Below are 21,002 nucleotides of genomic sequence, written 5' to 3' on the forward strand. Positions count from 1 at the left end.
AAAAAACAGCCCCAGTGTGGAGACCAGCACCCATCAACAGGTGGTATGACAAGATGCCACACAATAAAGGATGGGCAGTGGGCACACAGTTCAGGTGAATCTCAGAACCACTGAGGTGAGCCAAAGCAGCAGACCAAAGGCTACATAAATAAGGTTCCAGAGCTGTGTGTGTGGGGCCACACACTTGTAATCTCAGCACTTGGGAGGCTGCAGCAAGTTCAAGGCCAGCCTGAACTGCATAGCAAAACCCTGTCTCAAATAAAATAAGGGCCGGCAATTTAGCTTTAGTGGCACTGCAGCTGCCTCACAAGCGCAAGGTCCTGAGTTCTATCCCCAGTACTGTCAATAAATAATAAAATAAAAAATTTTAAAATATAGTTCCACTGATGCTGGGCATGGTAGTGCACACTTGTAATCCCAGTACTTGGGAGGCCGAGGCAGGAGGATCTCAAGTTTAAGGCCAGCCTGGGCTACATGATACGTAGCAAGTTCAAAGCCAGCTTGAACTACATCGCCAGAGTCTGTCTCAGAAGAAGATTCCATTTATATAAAATCCTAGAAAGGCACACAGTCAATATTGACAGAAAGTAGATGAGCAATTGTTAAGGACAAGAAAGGAGGGCCAGGTGTGGGGCATGACTATAATCCTAGCACTTATGAGGCTGAGGCGGGTCTCGCAAAAACCTGTCATGGGCCGGGGATTTAGCTCAGTGGTTCTGGCGCCTGCCTCGTAAGCGCAAGGTCCCAAGTTCAATCCCCGGTACCAAAAAAAACCAAAAACAAACACAAAACCTGACTGTCTCAAAAACCCAAAAAAAGGTGGGGGAGGGAGACTTCAGGGGTAATGGATACTTTCATTACTTTGATTGTGAGCGCTTCACTGGTATATACATCTATGTTTTATGTATGTCTCCAAACATGTAATTGTCACTTAAGTGTAGTTTTAAAATGTTAATATACCTCCATCAAGCCACTTTAGAAGAGCTATGTAGACAACATGAAAGTCAATTAGACCTCTAAACATATAAAAAGATGTCAACCTCTCATTAGAAGGAAGTAAGGGACCAGCAAGGTCTCATCGCTCTCCTCGGCTGAGGCCCGTGCCTGGCACCCAAGCTCCGGCGGTGGCACAGGTGACCCCATGCCCCCATGAGGCCGCACAGGACGTTCTGGGGAGGCAGCAGGCAGCAGGCCCTGTGGTAGGCATCGCTAACTTTACTCACCCGTAACTTCTAATGTAGAAAGGCCTGGACTGGGGATTTAGCTCAATGGTTCCGCCTCCTGCCTTGCAAGCACAAGGTCCCAAGTTCGATCCCAGGTACCATAAAAAAAAAAAGATAATCTAATGTAGAAAGGCCAAAGGCCTTTGGGGGAAAGGCTGGGAGTCCGGGTCAGAGTCCTGACCCCCACGGGCCTGACGCCATACCTGGGCTCCCTTGGCCCGGTGTTGTTGGTTTGTTGGATCTCGGGGACCACAGGCTGGGTCTCTTCCACTTTGTCTCCAGCTGTCTCAGCTCCTGCGCAGACTCCTTGGAGGGCCTGGTCCCACCCTGACCATGAAGTTCGCTCTAACTTCGCTGTCCAGAATAGCACCAAGATCTCACTTTCCAAACACCATTGCCCACTGAAAACCAGGGCTCCCTGCAAACGCTGGAGCATGACACTGCTCAGAGCAGCCACAGGACAAAAGGCCCCACACGCCTGCTGAACGGAGTCAGCTGCGCTGGACATTAAACCCCCATGGAGGGAAGGGAGTCCTGCCCACGGCCCCCAGCGAAGCACCTTCCCGGAGAAAAGCACTCTCCACGTGAGAGGCCTCTGCAGTCTCCCCAAGGGGTCCTAAGGAGCTCGGCCACACAAACTGGCAGCGTGTAGGGGGCTCCGCCAAGCCCAGGGGGTGCCCCCCAGGATGAGCGCCCAGGGCTACCCTGAGGCCCGACAGACAGCTGCATCTCACCACCTCGCTCTGGGCTGCGAAGCTCCAGGCTGAGCAGGAGCAGCTGGCACTGCCTCAGAGGGGCAGCTCAGTCCCAGTGTGGCAGGAAGGTTCCAGCCTTGCTGCGGGGTGCGAGTCCATGCCAGGAGAGCTGAGTGCAGGGGACCAGGAGCTGCCCCTGCCCAGTGCCCCACCTGTAAAGCGGTGTCACACAGAGATGCCAGTGCCATCCATCCCCAATCAGAGCACTGCTGGGGAAGCAGTCCGCAAGGACAGCGGACAGTCCCTCCTCAAGGTCAGGAAGCTCCTTGGCTGTCCCCAAGGGAACTGACTGGGACCCAGCACAACGGGCTTCAAACCCAGGGCACCGTCAAAAGACAGTAGTTATCTGGGCGTGGTGGCACACAGTTGAAATCCCACCACTTTGCTGAGAGAGCAGGATCACCACGCGTTCAAGGCCAGCCTGAACTGCATAGTGAGACCCTGTCTCAAACAAACAAACAAACGAAAAGAAAGAAAAGGAAAAAGAAACCAGGGTGAGAAATAAGTGGGTAAATATAAGGATTATTCTCTTCTCACCATTTTGTTTGTTACAGAGTGGGCTTTGTAGGTCAAGTGGTCTGATGTGTCCTTCAACAATAACAGAAAGGCAGACACAGGGCTAAAGGAAACTACGTTATAAGGCTATCATGGAGTTTTACAATGTTAACCCTAAACGGCCTTTAGAGACTTAGAATGATGTGATCAGCCCCAGGACACTAAAATGAGGCATCACTGAGAAGCCAATAGGGAAAATCAAACGGGAGCCTAAAACAATCCCATTTTATTATCCCAGAAGAAGGCAGGACGGAAGGAACAAAAGGACAGCAAACAAGGAGGGACAGACTCAGATCTGACTGTGGTACTGGTCATGTGAACCATAACTGGACTAGCTGCAATGCCAAAGGCCAAGCATCAGCACTAGGGTGCTGTGCCCAAGTGGCTGAGAAGGTGCCCACAGGTGAGGACTGGGGGGCATCTCCCCTGTCAGAGGCCTGCGCTCCCCTCTTGGGCTGATGCTCCCTTTTTAGCTTAATTTAATTAATGTAAATATTTATTTATTTATTTTTTGGTACTGGGGATCGAACTCGGGACTTCCCACTTGCAATCCCTTTTTAATTCTATTTCATTTTTTGGTTTTTTTGAGGCAAAGTCTCACTATGTAGTTCAGCCTGGCCTCAACCTTGTGGCGACCCTTCTGTCTCAGCCTATTGCATGCTGGGATCACAGGCATGCACCAACACACCCAGCCTGACGCTTCCTTTACATAGATCAGCACTTGCCCCCAACTCTAGTGACCCGCACCTAACTCCCTGTCTTAGTTACTTATCGCTGAGACAAAATACCCGACGCCCAAATTTAAAGGGGAAAAGGTTTATTTAGCTCACAGTTTGTAGAGGTTTCAGTTCATAATCGGCAGGCTCTAGGGAAGGGTGGCACAGGGCAGAGGGGCAACAGTTCATGGTGGTGGAAGGCAGCAAAAGCAATAAGGGGCCTTAACAGCATCTTTCTGCCCCTTTTATCTTACCTAGACTATCCAGATAAGGGTGGTGCCAAACCAATCAGTGGACTGGTTTAGTAATCACAGGCCCTTAATCCTAGCATCACACACTCTAAATCCAGCCACCTCTGAAAAAGCCCTATGACCATATGAGGTTTTGGGGCACACCTAGACCCAAACCATAACAGTCCCCTTGCATACTTTCCCCATCCCCTCTCCCTTCTTCACTCTGCCTCCAGGCCTAGGGTCTTTGAGTCCGTGGTCCTGTTTCCACCCATCTCCTATATGGGATGTGAGGATGCACATCCTCCCCAGGGCCATGTCCCAGGGCACCAGGGGGAGCCCAAGATCAGCTTCCCACAACACAGCCATGCTCCAGTCAGTATAAACCAGACCTGGGTCAGACAGCAGAGGCAGGCTGTTACGGGTTCTATCCAGAAGTCCCCCACAGCCCCACCCACTCCCAGGCTGGGCTTCTGGAAGGCAACTGCATTGCTGGGGGTGCTGCAGTTCTGGGTGTTGTTAGGAGGCGGGGCCTGGTCAGAAGTATTGCTTGTTGTTTCTTTTTTTCAGAATTTTAAATATCCCTCGCCCTCTAGGCTCCAGTGTTTCTGAGAAGTCCTCTGCTATTGCCACTGTCCTTTTCTTCTCTCTGATCAGCTGTTTTTTCCCTTCCTGATTTCAAGATTTCAAGGGTTTCAGCAGTTTGACTCTGATATGACAGGTGTGGGTCTCTGTATTTGTAGTATTTCCAGTTCACGGAGCCCAGTGAGCCCTGAATACAAGGGGTGTGGGGGTGATGGTCCTGAAGCAGGAAGATTCCAAATTGAAGGCCAACCTGGGAAATTTTCTTTTTTCTTTTTTTGGTACTGGGATTTGAACTTGGGACCTTGCACTTTCGAGGCAGGCAGCAGCACCACTGAGCTAAATCCCCAGGCCCCATTTTTTTTTTTTTTTTTTTTTTTTTTTTTTTGAGGCAGGGCCTTCCTACGTAGTCCAGGTTGACCTTGATTTTTTGTTTTTTTGGTACCGGGGATCGAACTCGGGTCCTTGTGCTTGCTGTGCTTGTGAGGGAGGCAACGGAACCACTGAGCTAAATCCCCGGTCCCCAGGTTGACCTTGAACTCACCATATAGCCCAGGGTAGCCCTGAATTTGAAGCAATCCTCCTGCCCCAGCCACCCAAGTGCTAGGATTACAGGTGTGCTCCACCACACCTCACAGCCTAGGCAATTTAGCAAGACCTTATCTCAAAATTTAAAAATTAATAGGGCTAGCAGCTGGATGTGGAAGCACACACCTGTGATCCCAGCACTCCGGAGCTGAGGCAGGAGGATCACCACGAGTTCAAGGCCAGCCTGGACTGTATCGTGAGACCCTATCTCAAAAAACCAAAATAGGGCCGGGGATGTAGTAGCTCAGCAGCACAATAGCAAGCGCGAAGCCCTGAGTTCGATTCCAGACACACACACACACACACACACACACACACACACACACACACACACACTACATACGTACATAAATAATAAAATAACCTTCCTATCAGTGGAGCCAAACCGTTTAAAACAACACCGGCGTGGGCGAGGACAAAATGGGGCACAAGTCGGCCGGTGGGAAGGGACAGGTGGGGCAGAATTCGCTGGGGGTCTATTTTCCACAGTAACACATGGCTCCCGACTGCCCGTGGGTCTTGCGGTCGCCCACAACGGCACACCGGGCTCCCGCCACGCGGTTGATGCGACTCCCTCCTGGCCCGGGCCCCTCGGCGCCGGGAGTGGTTTCCGGGGGTCACATCTTCCACCGCACCACCCGGAATTCGTGGCAGCGCGCTTCCGTCCGGGAACTTCCGGTGGCGCGGTGTGGTCGGTCCCTGACGCTGGGTGGCGGCCGCCTTCCAGAGGGTCTTCTTGCAGCAGCGACGCGGGCCAGGCTGGGGCTAGGGGGCTACCGAGTTCCTTCGTCGGAGCGTGGCCGTCTGCGCTGGCTCTCCGGTCGAGCCCGGCCTGTCCCGCACCTGGGGGTGCGGGAAGCGAGCCCAAGACGAGCCCTCGCCGCCGGTCGGGGGCGCCGCGGCCCCGGGGCCCGGAGCCAGGGCAGGAGGCCCTCGGGCCGAGCTGGGAGGGGGCCGCCGCCCCCCGGTGCTCCTGCCTTTGAGGAGGGGCGCAGCTCACTGTTGACGCTGCACCAGGGCTCTGTCAGCTCCACGCGCGGCCCGGGGAAGGCACCCGCGGGACACCTCTCCTGACCTTGCGTGTGGCCCAGCGGGGACTCACAGGAGCGGTCACTCCATCGCAGTTGAACCTTGTGCCCTCACCCGAAACCAGGTCAGCACCCTGGGCTCTGTGGCGGCGGCTGAGCCTGGTCCTCTCGGTCCATCAGTGTGGAGACCATGCCCAAGCTTCAGGGCTTCGAGTTCTGGAGCCGCACCCTGGGGGGCGCCCGCCACGTAGTGGCACCCATGGTGGACCAGAGCGAGCTGGCCTGGAGGCTCCTGAGCCGTCGCCACGGGGCACAGCTCTGCTACACCCCCATGCTGCACGCCCAGGTCTTCGTGCGCGATGCCAACTACCGTAAGGAGAACCTGTACTGCGACGTGTGCCCTGAGGACCGGCCGCTCATTGTGCAGGTGGGCAGAGGGCCCCTGCCCCAGAGGGCAGCTGAGCCCTGAGGAGTGCCTGCCCTTCTTCCTGGGGCCCACACCCCCAGCTTTCACATCTGCAGAGAGGGAGGGGTCCACAATCCTAGCAGTGACACTGCAGCAAAGGATGGCTGCCAGAAAGCAGCCCCTTCCCTGGGATCTCCCTCTGGTGAAGGGACAGTCTGGGTGACAGACTCAGAACTCAGAGCTACTGCCCTCACACCCTCCCTTCTCAGAACAGTGAGCTCCACTCTTTAGAAGTCGGCACTGGTGCCTTCTGTTATGTATCAGAAGGAATCCTGTAGATGTGTATGTCATGTACAGGGTTATGTAACCTGCTTTGTCGTAATGTTGGTAGGACAGGACACCAGCAGTGAGCCCCTGGACCACACTGCCTTGGGCCACGGTGAAGCCCATCACAGGGCTGGGCAGCCTGGGCAGTGAAGGACCAGGTACTGGCTTGGCTTGTGGGTGACTCCCGTGTCTTCTGTAGTTCTGTGCCAATGACCCAGAGGTGTTTGTCCAGGCGGCTCTCCTGGCTCAGGATTACTGTGATGCCATCGACCTGAACCTGGGCTGCCCACAGATGATAGCCAAGAGGGGTGAGTTCAGTTGTAGGGTCTTGTGTTGACACCTGTCCAGGCCTCTGGGACAGAGTGGGCACTGGGGAGGGCTGGCCCTGTCTTTGGTCACAGCAGTCAGAGGCTGGTGTTCCTTGCCCTGGAGGGGAGCTGTTCTCACTGGAGCTGCAAATCAGGTTCTCCTGGCTCAGGCAGGAGGGTCTGCCAGGGCTCATCACTTCCCTGTGAGCTCCTCCCCGGATAAATAAGCTTTCCCAGAGGAGGTTTGTACCCTGATTCCCGCCACTGCACCTACAGACAGGTTGGCTTTTCTTCCTCACTGGGCCCCTGGCAGGTGCTTCTGGTCCTAGACCTTGTGGTAGGTGTATTCTGTGCAGCTCCGTGGCACAGCACTCCAGTGGAATGCTGGTAAACTGCTGGACTCTATGATTGTCCTCCTGCCCCAGCCAGACACTACTGCTTTGGGGGTTGCTGTGAGGGCTGGCATTTGGAATGTAGCCTGGCTGTAGAGTCCTTGGTTGTCCCAAGGGGCTGGCTGCCTGCCAGGGGGCTCATGGCCTGTGTGGATACAGGAGGACAATGGACCACACTGGGGGGTGTTTAGGCAGTCTGGACAGCAGTATCAGGGGCCACACTTTTCCTTCACAGGTCATTATGGTGCCTTCCTACAGGAGGAGTGGGACCTGCTCCAAAGAATGAGTGAGCAGCCATATGCACCTTGTGGGGGGGTGAAGGAGCCCCAGGGACAGCCTTGCAGGGGTTTAGGACAGGACAGTGCTATCAATGTCCTGCGATCACTCTGGGGGCCCTGGCTGCAACAGCCTCTGTGAGAAAGAGGTGGCTATGGAGAGTGCCACCTGCCTCTAGAAAGACGGTAGAGAGAAGAGCGATCTTGCTGCATCTCAGCCCTCCATGCCCTAGGGGACAGAGCTGGGTCTCTTCAGCTGCCATCACTGGGAGCTGGCATCAGCCTGTACAGGAACTTGTAAGGACAAGGAAAAAGCTGCAAGGCACCTGCCTGGGTGACAGCCAGACCTGTTTTCCAGGAAAGCTGATGTCTATATAGGCTTGGGGTGTGGAGGCTTAGCCACCTGCAGCAGGATCATGGTTCTCAGAAGAAGCCTTGTCTCTTCCCAGTTCAGCTGGCCCATGAGAAGCTCTCTGTTCCTGTCACGTGCAAAATCCGTGTCTTCTCTGAGATTGACAAGACCGTGAGGTACGCCCAGATGCTGGAGAAGGCTGGCTGCCAGGTGAGGGCCCTGGCTCGAAGGTGTGGGTGTTGGGCTGAGCAGGCAGCCGGCCCTCAGGTTCCAGCAGCATCCAGCTCTTCCTGTGGAGCTTCAGCAAAGCAGAGCAGACTCTTGCGCTCATGCCTCCTCTTCCCTTGGGTGGGGAGGCACCAGGACATTTCCTGTGTTAGGCGCCCGAGTCACTCCTGAGACAGACCTGCCATCCTGGCTGCAGGGTATTGTTTCCATAGGGGATGACGTTAAGCTGGTCACCGTGTTCCTGGTGCCCCAGACGCCAACCAGAGCCTCCATTGAAGGAACTCAGGATCTGTCCTCCTAGAGGATTAGGAAGGGGCCAGGTAGTTCTTGGGAGATCTGGCGGCTTTTGTGTTCTCTGTGTACTGGGCCTGGCCCAGTGTAGGCCTGGAGAGGACTCTGCCACCAGTGGCCCCCTCTAGGCACTTAGCTTCTGGGAGCGGACAGGTGGCTCTGACCTTGAGGCATGGCCTCAGTGGGGATGCTAGCTTCAGCCTGCCTCCCCCATGCCTTGCCAGTTGCAGGTCAGCCTGGAGCTCACCCCCCACCACCCCTCGGCTGGGGTGACAAGGATGCTGTCTCCTTCCGGCCTGGGGGTTGGGGACGGGCATCCTGGGTGCAGCCTCACTTCTCCCAAAGAGTGGAGCTCCCAGGGCCTTTGGGGCCAGGGACTGAGCCAGGCCCAGGATGGCCTTTTCTCTACCCCGCTGAAAAAACTGAGCAACTGAGCAGCAGGTCTCCTGGAGTTGATGTGGGGGCTCAGCCCAGAGCAGGGTTGAGCTGAGCACTGGTCTATCCCAGCTGGTGACTGTGCATGGGCGCACCAAGGAGCAGAAGGGGCCCCTGTCAGGAGCAGCGTCCTGGGAGCACATTAAGGCTGTGCGGTAAGCAGTTGCAGGGGTGGGGATGCAGCCCTCAGTCCTTCGGGCTTCAGTCCCTCTGGCAGGGGGAGGGCATAGACCCAGTGCCACACCTTGGGGCGTCCAGAACACCTGATGTTCTATGACCAGCCGGAGGGATTGGGGACCACTGGGCAGGGGCCAGGGTGGGAGGCAGCAGTGCGATGGCAGGTGACAGGCCCTGCCAAGGTGGAGTTCGGGTGCCACTTGCCATCTCCCAGCTGGCACTGCCTTGGTGGGGTACAGAGTCAGGCCTTTCTTTCTGGACAGGAAGGCTGTGGCCATCCCTGTGTTTGCCAATGGGAACATCCGAAGCCTGCAGGATGTGGAGCGGTGCATCCAGGACACAGGCGTGCAGGGGGTCATGAGTGCGGGTGAGCAGATGGGTGCCTCAGCTCTCTTCTGTCCTGGGTGGTCAAGAGGGTGCCCGCGGCTCTCCTCCATGGCATCCCTCCTCCTCCAGAGGGCAACCTGCACAACCCTGCCCTGTTCGAGGGCAGGAGTCCTGCAGTGTGGGAGCTGGCAGAGGAGTACCTGGACATTGTGCGGCTGCACCCGTGCCCGCTGTCCTGTGTCCGGGCCCACCTCTTCAAGCTGTGGCACCACACGTGAGTCCTGCCGGCAGAGTGGTGACGGGAGGAGCTGCCCAGGCACTGCCTGGTATCCCTGCCCCCGGGCCTGCTGGGGTTTTCCCAGCCCAGCTTGCCCCAGTCAGGTGCTGAAGGGTCACTGATGTGGAAGTGAGAGCAATGGGGAGCCTGTGAGGAAGGGACACTGGCTGTGTGCCTGGGCTTGGGAGCCGGGCAGCAGGCCCAGCTCCTGGATGGGTGCTTGCCTTAGGCTGCAGGTGCACCAGCAACTTCGAGATGAACTCGCCAAAGTGAAGACCCTGGAGGGCATTGCCGCCGTGAGCCAGGCACTGAAGCTTCGGTGTCAGGCAGGTGTGGGGCTGCGGGAGCCCACTGTGTGGTGGGCTGGGGCTCAGGTCTCTAATGGGGCCTTTGGGCTTTGACAGGAGGACATGTCCAGGCAGGAGGAGGGAGCGCAGCCGGCAGGCGACTTGCCTTTCTTCCACTGGATCTGCCAGCCCTATGTCCGGCCGGGGTGAGCTCATGAGGGATGCACACCCATTGTTAAGGCCAGATTCTTCCTCCTGAGGGAAAGGAGAGGAGGAGAAGGAGGCGGTGTCCGGTGAGATGCCTTCCACATGTGGGGCCTGGGGCCTCGCCTGCCCCGTGGCCTTGCTGCAGGGTGTTGGTGGCTCAGCTCAGTCCTTCCTCGTCCTGCCCAGGGACAAGTTTCCCAAGATTTTAGCTTCAAGCCCTTTTCATCCTGGCTACACCTGCCTTTAGGGTCATGAGTTGCATCCTCGGGGCTTCCTGTGGGTCCCTGGAGGTGAGGCAGGTTGTCCTCTTGGCCACGGCCCACCCAGGCTTGGTGGCTCAGGCCCTGGGCTCCTGAGCTTCTGGATGCCATCCCGGGGGCCCAGCCTCTGTGTGGCCACTCACTCCGCCATGTGGGCTGTGCTGGCTCAAGCCCCACCTGGGTGGCCCGAGAGTGGAGCTGGCTGGGCCAGGGAGACCCACGTGTGTCTCAGAGACCAGTGCCCACACTGGCCACCCAGCCTCCTCACTGAGCCCCAGCCCATCTGACTGCAACCAGCTGGTCAGCTCTGTGGTGTCCTTGTCTCTGCCCACTGCCCTTTCCCTTCAGGCCCAGGGAAGGGAGCAAGGAGAACAGTGGTGGCTGCAGCAAGCGAGCCCTGGAGGAAGAGGAGGCCAGCACGGATGGCCTGTCCAAGAACAAGCAGAAGAAGCAGCTGAGGAACCCCCACAAGACCTTTGACCCCTCTCTGAAACGTAAGCACTGCTCCTGGCCCTAGGGCCAGGGAGGAGCTGCCAGGGCCGCCCAGGAGGCCTTTTCATGGCCTGCTACTTCCCTTTGCTGGGAGCATATGCTCACCCAGGTTCTGTCCACAACACTCAAGGCTCAGAGGCAGAAACACACCTGGGGACATCCCTCCCGGGGGACGTCAGTCTGAGCACCAGCACTGTCTCTAGCTGCAGTGTCACGGATGCAGGGCCTGTCACACAGGCTGTCAGCTTGGTCCTGCCCTGGTTCCCACTAGGGTTGTCTGCAGGTCAGGGCCCCGGCCAGGTAAGTGAGGCTGTCTCATCAGTGGGGCCCTGTGTGCACCCCAATCCTGACGGGGCAGTCTGAGCAGCCTGAGTGGGTGCTAGGTGCCCTGAGGGAGCACTCTGGGGTCTCAGGAGCCCGGCTGCTGGGCAGAGGCACCACCCGGGAAGGTGGTCCGATCAGGTGGAAAGAGGGTGCTCCCCCCTTTCAAACAGACCAGACAGGGTTCACTCAGCGTTTCTGCGTGGCCTCAGGCTCACACTGGCGTGAGGGCTGAGTCCTGGGGCCCTCAGCATCCGAGCCAGCGCACACAGCCTGGCAGGCTGGTAGGAACTCCCAGAGCAGCTGTCGGATAGCTTTAGGAGCTTGGGGAGAAGAGTTCCCAGACCACACACCTCGGGCTGTGCCTCCCTGCCCCGCTGCGCCCTCAGCCCCCACAGAAAGTGCTACCTGGGGCTGAGTTCCTGGCATTTCTGCTGTGGGAAGCAGTGGAGGGTGGGTGGGCCAGTCTCTGCCGGGCCCCTGCCCAGCTGGACCCGCTGTGTCCTGCCACACCATCCCTCGCCCAAGGGAAAAGCAGGCGTGGCCAGCCCACATCCTCTGCCCTCCCCAGCCTTCTGGGCCTGCTGCTGCTGCCCAGTGAGCTTTGCGGAGCAGGATGACACCCGCAGTTGGCTGCTCTGGCCCGTCTGACACCTCATTCAGCCAGCACCTTTGTTCCTTTTTCTAGCAAAATACGCCAAGTGTGACCAGTGCGGAAACCCGAAGGTGAGTTATCTTCTGCGGAGGTGCTGCTGCCCAGGCCTCAGTTCCCAGACAGATGGGCTCGGACGCCCTCCTGGGACCCCTGCATTGCTCCAGGTCTGGTGCCCCCTGACTAGAGCATAGCCTTGGGTAGCCCCTCATCTTGGGTCTAATCTTCCAGAGGAAACAGCCTTTTCACCCCCGCCCAGCCTGGAATGCAGGGATTGAGTCTGGTGGGGAGGGAGGGGCCAGAGGCCAGAGCCTTGCCATGCTGCCATTTCTGGGGCTGTGTCCAGGCCTTGGGCATCTGGGCAAGGTTCCCAGATGGCCAGCCCAGGCCTGGGCAGCCATCAGCCTGAGGCTCACCAGCTCTCCTGTGCCAGGGCAACAGGTGTGTGTTCAACCTGTGCCGCGGCTGCTGCAAGAAGCGTGCCTTCAAGGAGACCGCGGACTGCCCAGGTGAGGGGCTGCGCCACAGCCCTGCCACCTCCCGCAGGCACCCCTGCTTCCTGACCTGATCCCCTCTTGTCCTGTCTCTGCCAGGTCACGGACTGCTTTTTAAAACCAAGCTGGAGAAGTCTCTGACCTGGAAGGGGACGCAGCCCGGGCGGCAAGAGCCCCCACAGGTGGGGTCTGGAGCACCAGGCGCCTTCTCTGAAGTCATGGGCAGCGCCCTGGCCTGAGGCGGCCGCAGGAGCCACCCACACCCAGGACTGATGAAGCCCGGACACTTCACACTAAGAACATGCCTTTACTCAGGGAACCTCCTGCTATCCAACACAAGGGACGCATGACATCCTCCCTGGCCTGTGCTGGGGCCTGCAGTGCTGCACTAGGGGCAGCCCCAAGCTAGGCCTGCCCTGTCCTCACACTTCTGTTTTCAAAAACAATAAATCATTGCAAAGGTATGTGTACGATAGAGCAACAGCCCCTCAGCCAACAGCCCCACTGGGACCCCAAAGCCTGGAAGCTGCTCTTCTGGGCCAGCCAGAAAATGAGCTCAGCTCCCTGCCCACCTCCCCAACAAGCTCCAGGGGAAGCCCCAGTGAGCTGGGCACACGGTGGCAGCGAGGGGGCCCTGCCCCAAAGGCCAGGCCCAGGGAGCCTCATGGGATCGGTGCATCACAGCAGGAAGGAGCAGAGCCTCGGGCAATGGTCAGTCTGCTCTTTAATGGCCAGGCAGGCAGTGACGCACGGCAGGGGGGGCTTGGGCCTGTGTGCCCCGCAGGGCCAGGCACTGCAGTCTGTTCATGGCAGAGCCTGAGTGTCAGCCTCGGATAGGCACCCCGCCTGCTTCCCCAGGCCCCACACAGGTGCCAGGGGGTGGCGAGGCTGGCATCCAGTGGCTGTGGGCAGCATGGAGAGGAGCCGCTTCTCGAGGTGAGCTGGCAGGCAGCCCTCACATGTTGGTGCTCATACGGGACTGGCTGTTCGCCGGTGTCAGCTCTCCCTGGCTCCCTTCTCTGGGAGGGGACTGGCAGACAAGAAGGGAGTTAGCCACAGGCTGCACAGCTGCTGCCCCGCCGCCCTCGACTCGGGCTGCTCACCTTGACATGGATCTGATTGCGCAGCACAGCTGCCCTCAGGATCATGGCCTTGGCCCGGCGCTGGAACTCCTTGCCCATCAGCAGGGACTTCTCAAAGGTGGTGCTGCGCTGATCCACGTCCCTGGCGTACAGGATCTGTGCAGGAGCAGGCTCAGCAGGGCCCGGCAACGCCGCCCCCCCTTGCTCCCGCCTCACCCCAGCCACCTTGCTGTGCGAGTCGATGCGCGCATTAATGAGTCCCTCCAGGATGAGCTGTGTCAGCTCATCCTCCAGCGCCGCCACCGTGGTGTTGAAGGCTGCGGCCATCTTGTGCATGTCGGCCGACACGTAAGGGCTGAAATACTGCAGAGCAGAGCAGAGCAGAGGGGCCGCCAGCTGCCTGCCGCTCCTCCGTGTGCCTGCGCCCTGCCCAGCCTCTGCCCCACACTTACCTGGATGAGAGCATGGTTGCGAATCTGGGTGTACAGGGTCCTGACGTGGGGAGCCAGGTACATGTCCAAGAGCAGGTTGTCCTGGAGAGGAGAGCAGGTCAGGGGCCTCCTGGGCAGGCGCCCGGCCGGCCTCCGCGTGCCCACGCCCTCACCCCACCTTCATCTCGTCCAGCATCTTCAAGCAGGACGCATACTTGGACTCGTAGAATTTGAAGATGATGTCTCGCACCTGAGGCTCCAGCTCCAGGAATAACTTGAAGGAACTGCAGATAGGAGGGTGCTCAGGCCCACAGCTCTGCCTGCTCCCCCTGCCCTAAAGGGCCCGTAGGACCCTGGTTCCCAGGCTGGAGGGAGGGCCCTCACCCCCACCGCACCCCACCCCCACACACCTGCTGGAGATGACATTGCGCTGCAGCTCCTGCCTGTCAAAGGTGGCCAAAGCACACAGCCCACCATAGACAGCCACGTTGCTGGGGGAAAGCAGCTGAGGGGGAAAAAGGAGGTGAGCCCAACAGCATGGGACCACAAGGACGCCCTGGGAGAGCCAGGCGCCCGATCCCACACTCAGAATGCGCTGGACCCCGTTCACGGGAGATGGAAAGCCCAGCCCGTGAGCTCTAGCTGCCTCCTGAGGCCCTGTGCAGACTCTTCCCAGACCTAGTCCCCCTCACCTCAGGGAAGTCGCAGTGATCAAACGAGGCCAGCAGGAAGCACTTGGCAGCCTGTTTGTACTTGCGAGCGGCCAGCTCAGCCAAGCCTAGGGGGGACCCAAGAGAGAGGGGTGAGGCTGGGCCTCCCTGGGGAAGGTGCCAGCGCCTTGTGGGCCGGGAAGGGGATGCTCATCAGCCGGTGGCCCCTGGTCTCTGCTGCCCCCCAGGGCTGCTTCCCTGGGACAGAAATTCTTTGTTGCCCCCCAGTACCGGGGACTGAACTCTGCATCTTGCACTTGCAAGGCAGGTGTGGCACCACTGAGGTAAATCCCTGGTCCCCCGGGATAAAAATTCTAGCTGTGAGGTACAAGTGACAGCCCCCGAGAATGCTGAACCGGCTCTGAAGTCAGACGCCCAAGGCAGCCTGACGCCGCTGCCATTATGCGCTCGAGGGACAGCCCAGCTCAGAGACGCAGGAGGGCCTTCCCAGTCCCACGACGGTGAGCCTGCCCTGGGCGGAAGCGGGAGCCACCTACACCTGTGGAGGGGAGCAGCTGCGTGTAGGGCACCCTGCAGCCTCCCAGCTGTTGTTCTCCCTGGCACTTAGGGCCAGGTTTTGCCCCAGGGCTCCAAGGACTTAGGAGGACAGCATGTGTCATGGCGGGACGCCTCACCTGCGGCACACTTCAGCTTGGTGAGGATGGCTTGGGTTTGGCTATCCCGTTCTCCACGCTGCTGCAGAAGGCCACACACATGAGGTCCCCCCCTCCACCACCGTCATCGTGACAAGCACAATGCCCAGTCCCCAGCCCCAGCCTAAGAGGGGCAAGGGCAGACTTGGGGGAGAAGGAAGCTGGGGTGGACCCCAAGGCAGGGTCTTGCAGGACGTGGGTCATACATACCTCGGCAATCTCTGGGGTTGACTCAGCCTTACTGACGTAGCTCAGCACATGAGACCAATTTTGCAAGTAGACACTGACCTGGTGGCCAAGTGGGCAGGGTGAGACAGCCTGGGTGCCACCTCCTCAGCCCCCCTCCCCTTACAGGGCCCACCTTGATGACATTGAGGCACATGTTGATGACGTGCTTGGCGCTAGTGCAGTAGTCTCGGGCCCGAGAGTAACACTTCAGGGCATTGCTGAGGTCCCCACAGTCCAGGTAGTGGTCACCCAGGTCATCATGGCCACGCCTACAGGCATGACAGTGAGTGGTCGCTGACTGGGGCCAGCCGGGCCCAGCCGCCCACCTCCCTTGCTCTGAGCGGGCCAGCACCTGATGCTCTCCTTGATGGAGTTACCCTTGTAGTTCTTCAGATCTGTGTCCAGCTTCTCCAGCTTCAGCAGGGCCTTCTTCCGAGTGGCTTCTACCCAGGCTGTGTCCAGAGGTGGGGGCTCTACACCACTCTCAGGGATGGCATCTGGCGCATTTTGCAGCTCCCTAAGGGAAGACCTGGCCATCAGGATGGCAGCCTCTCACCAGGGAGTACATTCCTTGCCATGTGCCGAAGTGATGCTGGATTCTGAACATGGCAGAGTGCAAGACGGGCCCTGCCCAGGCTGGTTCCAAGGGGCACACACCACAGCCAGGTGTGGACACTTTCCCAGAAGGCCCTGCCTGGCCTTACCGGGTGGCCTCTGAGAGCTTGCGGTGGATCTCCTCATACATGTCCACGTTGAAGGTCCTCTGCACGAAGGAGAGGGCCATCTTTAGGGCCTCCACCCGCAGTGGTGGGCAGTGGTCAGCAATGAACTGTAGCCGCTCAATGCGCATCAGGCCGCTATAGCTGGCCGCATACTGCTCCAGGTCCTGGTGTAGGGGCACAAGGAAAGCAAAGAAGTTGAGGCAGGGTGTGCGAGGCAGGAACCCACACTCTGAGCCCCCGGGGCCTGAGTGTTACCGCCAGGATGCCAAGTTTTCATCCAAGCCTGGGAGGTGAGGACATGGGGGCACCAGAACAACCACTGTCCCAGGTGCTGAGAGAGCACTGAGGTTGGCTGGGGGTCTCCGGAGTAGAACTCTGGACTGGGAGGGGCGGGGGACAGGTACTTGTAAGCGCTGGATGTTGGGCTGAGCAGGGAGGAAACAGCATTGAATAGGCTGCCCCCAAAAGATCTGCCCTCAAGTGGCATTCAACAAGCAGGGCTCCCCACATGAGCGGTGAGGGTCTCAAGCTGGGCCAACAGCCCAATGTGAGCAGATGAAGGAAACCCCAAAGGTTTCTGGCTCATAGAGACGTGACCAGAGAGGTCGCTGAGGGGCATCAGTCCACTGGGGTGTAGGCTAGTTTGGAGTCTAGCCTAGACTCCCAGCCAGACCAGGACACCCACGGTCCCCGCACTGGGTTCCATACCAGGGTGGGGTTCTCCACCACGTAGTTGACATCAGGCGCATTCTGGGGGTCCTCCTGTGGGTCCACGTCAATCTGCATGGGCTCCACGGCCCCCTGCAACACAGGTTGGCACCTCGGCACCTCAGGCTCCCTCTCATTGCCTGAGGTCAGCTCTGCCCAAGGCCTTTCAAAGCAAGGTTGGACCACTCTCCCACCAGAGCGGTAGCCCTAGTGTGCCCACCCCGAGCAGTCCCAACTCCCACCCAGAATCCTGGCTTATGAGCAGAAGCTCCACGCCAGCCTCTCAATGCCCAACTCTGAAAGAAGAAAGCAGACACCGGAAGGTTCCTATGCGATCCCGAGCCCCGTTCTGATGCAGTTTCCTCCAGACCACACAGCAGGCACGGGCGGCACCAGGACCCCGGTGGCCACACTGGGGGAAAGTCACACCACCGCAGGCAGAAAGGGAAGGAAGGGCCATCTCGGGGCAGCCCGGGGCCTCGGCCGAGCGCCGGGGAGCTGCCGAGGTACCTCGGAAAACAGCGTGCAGGCCGACAGGCTGGCGCTCAGGCCGCAGTCGCCAGCCGTGCCGGGCCGCAGGTCTGACCTGCTGCCCGGGTCCGAGGCGGACGAGGAGGCCGAGCTGGGTCCCGGGATGCCCGGCATCGCGACCCGACTGCAGCCGCCCGCCGAGACGACGAGCGTTGGCGCCGGGTGGAGAGGAGGTTGGGGCCGAGCTCCGCCCGGGACGCTGCACGCTCGGCGCGGAGGCCCGCGCCGCCCCTCGCCGTCTGCCCTCCCCGCCCTCCTTGTCCCGCGGCGGCGGGGGCGCGGGCGCGACCTCCGCTAGCTCGTTACCTGCAAGTTAAACACCTGGACCGGCAGCGGCATCTTGCATCCACCCCGCCGCGGCGCGACGTCTACTTCCGGGGCAGCGCAGTCACCGCTTCCGGAGCGTGAGGCGGGGCGGGGCGCGAGGCGAGGCGGGGCGGGGCGGGGTGCGCGCCGCGCTTAAAGGGGCCGCTGCTCGCTCAGGCCCTCGCCCGTCACTGGGGGTCGCGGCGGCCGCATGAGCTGCGCGCGGGGGGCGTTGTGCCGGGCCTGCCTCGCGCTGGCCGCGGCCCTAGCTGCGCTCCTCCTGCTGCCGCTGCCTCGCCCGCCCGCGCCCGCCCGGTTGCCCGCTGCCGTGGTCGTCGCCTCCCCCAGCCTGCGGCCCGACGACGACATCTTCATCGCGGTCAAGACCACCCGCAAGAACCACGGGCCACGCCTGGGGCTGCTGCTGCGCACCTGGATCTCGCGCGCCCGCCCGCAGGTGCCGCCCGCCCTTGAGGCCCCAGCTCCCACCTGAGCCCGCGCCCCATGGCGCCTCACAATCCTTTCTCCCCTAGACGTTCATCTTCACCGACGGGGACGACCCTGAGCTCCAGCGGCAGGCAGGTGAGGCTCCCGTCCCTGGCCTCGCGGGTCCGGTGTCACGCCCGCCGCAAAGGGGCCACTTCCGAGCTGTTAGCTTGGCCCAGGGAGGGTGAGGCCCTGGCCCGGGGTCACACAGCCAGTGCAGGGCAGAGCCAGGTTGCCTCTGCCAGGGCTCCATCCCTGCAGTCAAGCCAGGATTCCAGGCCACCCGCAGGCTTCCCAGGCCCCCAGGAAGCCCCAGCAGGGAATCCTCCCGCGCAGGCCTGGTGGGGGCTGCCCTGCCTTGGACCTGTCTCTCCTCATCCCAGTCGCAAGGGACTGTGATCTCCTTCAGTCACTAACAGCTAAGTGACAGCTGAGCTAGAGCTGCAGGGGGACCGGGGGGGGGGTGGCAGGGCAGCCACCAGCTGGCCTCCACCTCAGGTGCAGGCTGGGCATGGACCCTCACCTTCCTGTGTCTCCACCTGGCTAGGCAGCCACGTCATCAACACCAACTGCTCTGCAGTGCGCACCCGCCAGGCACTGTGCTGCAAGATGTCCGTGGAATATGACAAGTTCATCGAGTCTGGGCGAAAGTAGGCTGACCCTGTCCATCCCCTGGGGGCCTGGGCACATGCTGGGGGATCCTTCAGCCACCTCGAGGGCCCTTGCACAGGACTCTCCCCGCCCACAGGTGGTTCTGCCATGTGGACGACGACAACTATGTGAACCCCACCACACTGCTGCACCTGCTGTCCACCTTCTCTCCGAACCAGGACGTTTACCTGGGGCGGCCCAGCCTGGACCATCCCATCGAGGCCACCGAGAGGGTCCAGGGAGGTGGGACTGTGAGTGCCGGCGGTGGTGGTCTCCCTGGCGGGCTGTCCTTGGGGGCGGCCTGCTGATGACACTTGGGTCCAATGAAGGGTGGGGGTGAGGAGCCCAGGAGTGGGCCACCGTGACAGGTGCTCCCCCGTTTCCAGGCAACCACAGTCAAGTTCTGGTTTGCTACCGGTGGAGCCGGGTTCTGCCTGAGCAGGGGCCTCGCCCTCAAGATGAGCCCCTGGGCCAGGTGAGCGGGCACCTTGCTGCCCGGGCTGGGAGCTGAGGGCCCAGGAGGCATTGACCAGCCTCTCCCCCAGCCTAGGCAGCTTCATGAGCACAGCGGAGAGGGTGAGGCTTCCAGACGACTGCACGGTGGGCTACATCGTGGAAGGGCTGCTGGGGGCCCGGCTGCTGCACAGCCCCCTCTTCCACTCCCACCTGGAGAACCTGCAGAGGCTGCCGACGGACGCTGTGCTGCAGCAGGTAGGCCTGGTTCCCTTCAGCTCAGCAGATGTGCTGCCAAGCGCCTTGCCCCCTCTCCTCCAGGGTCTGGACTGGCCAGCCGTCACCCTGATGGGCTCACAGCAGGTACAGATGCAGGGCGGTCTCGGCCTTGAGATTTCCATGTAGACCTTGGGCAGATCCCTTTGCCTGCTGGGCATAGGAGCACATGCCCGAAGATCTGCTGGGGCTTCTTTGCAAAAGGGGCTCCCCTGCTCCCCAGGGTAAAGAGGCAAGTGGCATCTCCTCCAGGCAGAGGCTCTTGAGGCAAGTAGGAGAGACAGGAGGAAGAACACTGGACCTCAGCCTTCACTCCCTTCTCTTCCAGGTCACTCTAAGCTATGGGGGTCCTGAGAACCCCCATAACGTGGTGAATGTGGCGGGCTTCAGTCTGCAGCAGGACCCCACGCGGTGAGTGAGTGGTGACGGGGCCCTGATCCAGCCTCAGGGGGACACCCCTGACCCCATTCCTTCTCTGTCCCAGGTTTAGGTCTGTCCACTGCCTTCTGTACCCAGACACGGACTGGTGTCCCATGCAGAACAGGGGTGGCCTCCCCTCACGGTGACCGGAGCCCCTGGCTGCCCTGTCCTGGTCTGAGCCACCTTCCTCCGGCTGCCGCTGTGGGCAGTGGGCAGATGCTTGGGCTGACCTGCAGGTCTCCTGCAGCCCCACAGTGGGCCTGGGACCAGGGGCTCCCACCAAGATGGCATCCTGCAGCCCCCAGAGAGGACCAGAGGGCGGTGCTGCTGGTGCTGTGGCACATCCTCAGCCATCTCCACCAGAGCACCCGGGCGCCCTTGAGGGGACTGACACCCGGCCTGCAGAGCCCATTGGGCTGGAGCTGGGAAGTGGGCCTCGCCCCACCGCAGTTCGGGGAGAGGACACCCTGACAGGCCTCATGGGACACCCTCCCCGGCAGGGTGCGGCTTCCAGGACTGGCCCTGGAGTGTGCCCGAAGGCAGAGCTGGCCTTCCTGGGGGCCTCCGGGCTGCTTTTCTCCACATTGACTCACACTGAGGAACAACAAGGCGGCCCCTGGGGAGGGGGGTGCAGACCCCTGCCTTCTGTCCCAGGGCACTGTGAAGGACACGGCCCCTTCCCTCCATCCCTGCTCGGATACTGAAGAACATGAGTAAAAGCTTTGTTGTCACTCTCACTTTGGCTCTGGCTTAGTTGTCCACAAGGATACCCGGTCCCACATACCCTCAGGCGGCAGTGAGGCAGCCACTCATCCTCAGGCAGACTGGGCCCTTGCTGCAGTCTCCGACCAGGCAGGCCTGGGTCCTGAAGCCTCAGCCCTGCAGACCATGAGCCAGGCACATGGGAAGGGGTGGCACGGGGCGTTCTGCAGGGCTGCATGGAAACCTGCCAGTTGTGGTCCTGAGTGTCGTGCTGGTTTCCAGCACACCGTGGGACAAGGAGGGCGCATGGCAGGCCCGTGGCTGCCACACGCACGGGTGCACGGGCTGTGTGTACGCGGCCCTGGGAGCAGCGAGCAGATGGGGCTGTGACTGCGGTGTGGGTGCGGATGATGCAAGCTGACGGGACAGCGGTTCGACCTGGGAAGTTCCGACCTCCC

General features: G+C 60.2%; 3 protein-coding genes across 13 annotated transcripts; 2 read left to right on the forward strand and 1 right to left on the reverse strand.

Moving 5' to 3' along the window:
* Positions 1-5,297: 5,297 nt before the first annotated feature.
* Dus1l (dihydrouridine synthase 1 like) lies at positions 5,298-12,649 on the forward strand. 3 transcript variants are annotated; one of them, XM_004861013.4, is made up of 13 exons: positions 5,298-6,104; positions 6,610-6,718; positions 7,346-7,396; positions 7,835-7,947; positions 8,764-8,846; positions 9,132-9,235; positions 9,325-9,469; positions 9,702-9,798; positions 9,877-9,965; positions 10,575-10,720; positions 11,728-11,765; positions 12,125-12,200; positions 12,285-12,649. In XM_004861013.4, exons 1-13 carry the CDS (start codon positions 5,868-5,870, stop codon positions 12,422-12,424), a joined length of 1,428 nt encoding a protein of 475 aa, XP_004861070.1. In that variant the 5' UTR covers positions 5,298-5,867; the 3' UTR covers positions 12,425-12,649. The 3 variants fall into 3 exon arrangements, with proteins under 3 accessions (XP_004861070.1, XP_012933586.1, XP_021096944.1); XM_013078132.3 differs by having other exon boundaries at positions 12,133-12,200; XM_021241285.2 differs by lacking the exon at positions 7,346-7,396.
* Positions 12,650-12,892: 243 nt separating this feature from the next.
* Gps1 (G protein pathway suppressor 1) lies at positions 12,893-17,689 on the reverse strand. 6 transcript variants are annotated; one of them, XM_021241284.2, is made up of 14 exons: positions 17,557-17,689; positions 16,720-16,812; positions 15,994-16,052; positions 15,642-15,806; positions 15,423-15,558; positions 15,272-15,349; positions 15,044-15,104; positions 14,391-14,476; positions 14,109-14,203; positions 13,877-13,982; positions 13,720-13,800; positions 13,493-13,630; positions 13,289-13,423; positions 12,893-13,215 (listed from the first exon to the last, which is right to left on the reverse strand). In XM_021241284.2, exons 1-14 carry the CDS (start codon positions 17,587-17,589, stop codon positions 13,141-13,143), a joined length of 1,341 nt encoding a protein of 446 aa, XP_021096943.1. In that variant the 5' UTR covers positions 17,590-17,689; the 3' UTR covers positions 12,893-13,140. The 6 variants fall into 6 exon arrangements, with proteins under 6 accessions (XP_021096943.1, XP_021096942.1, XP_004861069.1 ...); XM_021241283.2 differs by having other exon boundaries at positions 15,044-15,101; positions 15,994-16,175; XM_004861012.4 differs by having other exon boundaries at positions 15,994-16,175.
* Positions 17,690-17,767: 78 nt separating this feature from the next.
* Rfng (RFNG O-fucosylpeptide 3-beta-N-acetylglucosaminyltransferase) lies at positions 17,768-20,579 on the forward strand. Of its 4 annotated transcripts, none has more exons than XM_013078133.3 (8): positions 17,768-18,013; positions 18,090-18,138; positions 18,590-18,692; positions 18,773-18,944; positions 19,080-19,168; positions 19,239-19,404; positions 19,751-19,833; positions 19,907-20,579. In XM_013078133.3, exons 1-8 carry the CDS (start codon positions 17,768-17,770, stop codon positions 19,986-19,988), a joined length of 990 nt encoding a protein of 329 aa, XP_012933587.2. In that variant the 3' UTR covers positions 19,989-20,579. The 4 variants fall into 4 exon arrangements, with proteins under 4 accessions (XP_012933587.2, XP_004861062.2, XP_087064404.1 ...); XM_004861005.4 differs by having other exon boundaries at positions 18,791-18,944; XM_087208278.1 differs by lacking the exon at positions 17,768-18,013 and having other exon boundaries at positions 18,034-18,138; positions 18,541-18,692.
* Positions 20,580-21,002: the final 423 nt, after the last annotated feature.

This window comes from Heterocephalus glaber, unplaced genomic scaffold, assembly GCF_053883595.1.
Source record: "Heterocephalus glaber isolate CG9 unplaced genomic scaffold, H.glaber_assembly_v1.0 deba00000937, whole genome shotgun sequence".
NCBI classification, from domain to species: Eukaryota; Metazoa; Chordata; class Mammalia; order Rodentia; family Bathyergidae; genus Heterocephalus; species Heterocephalus glaber.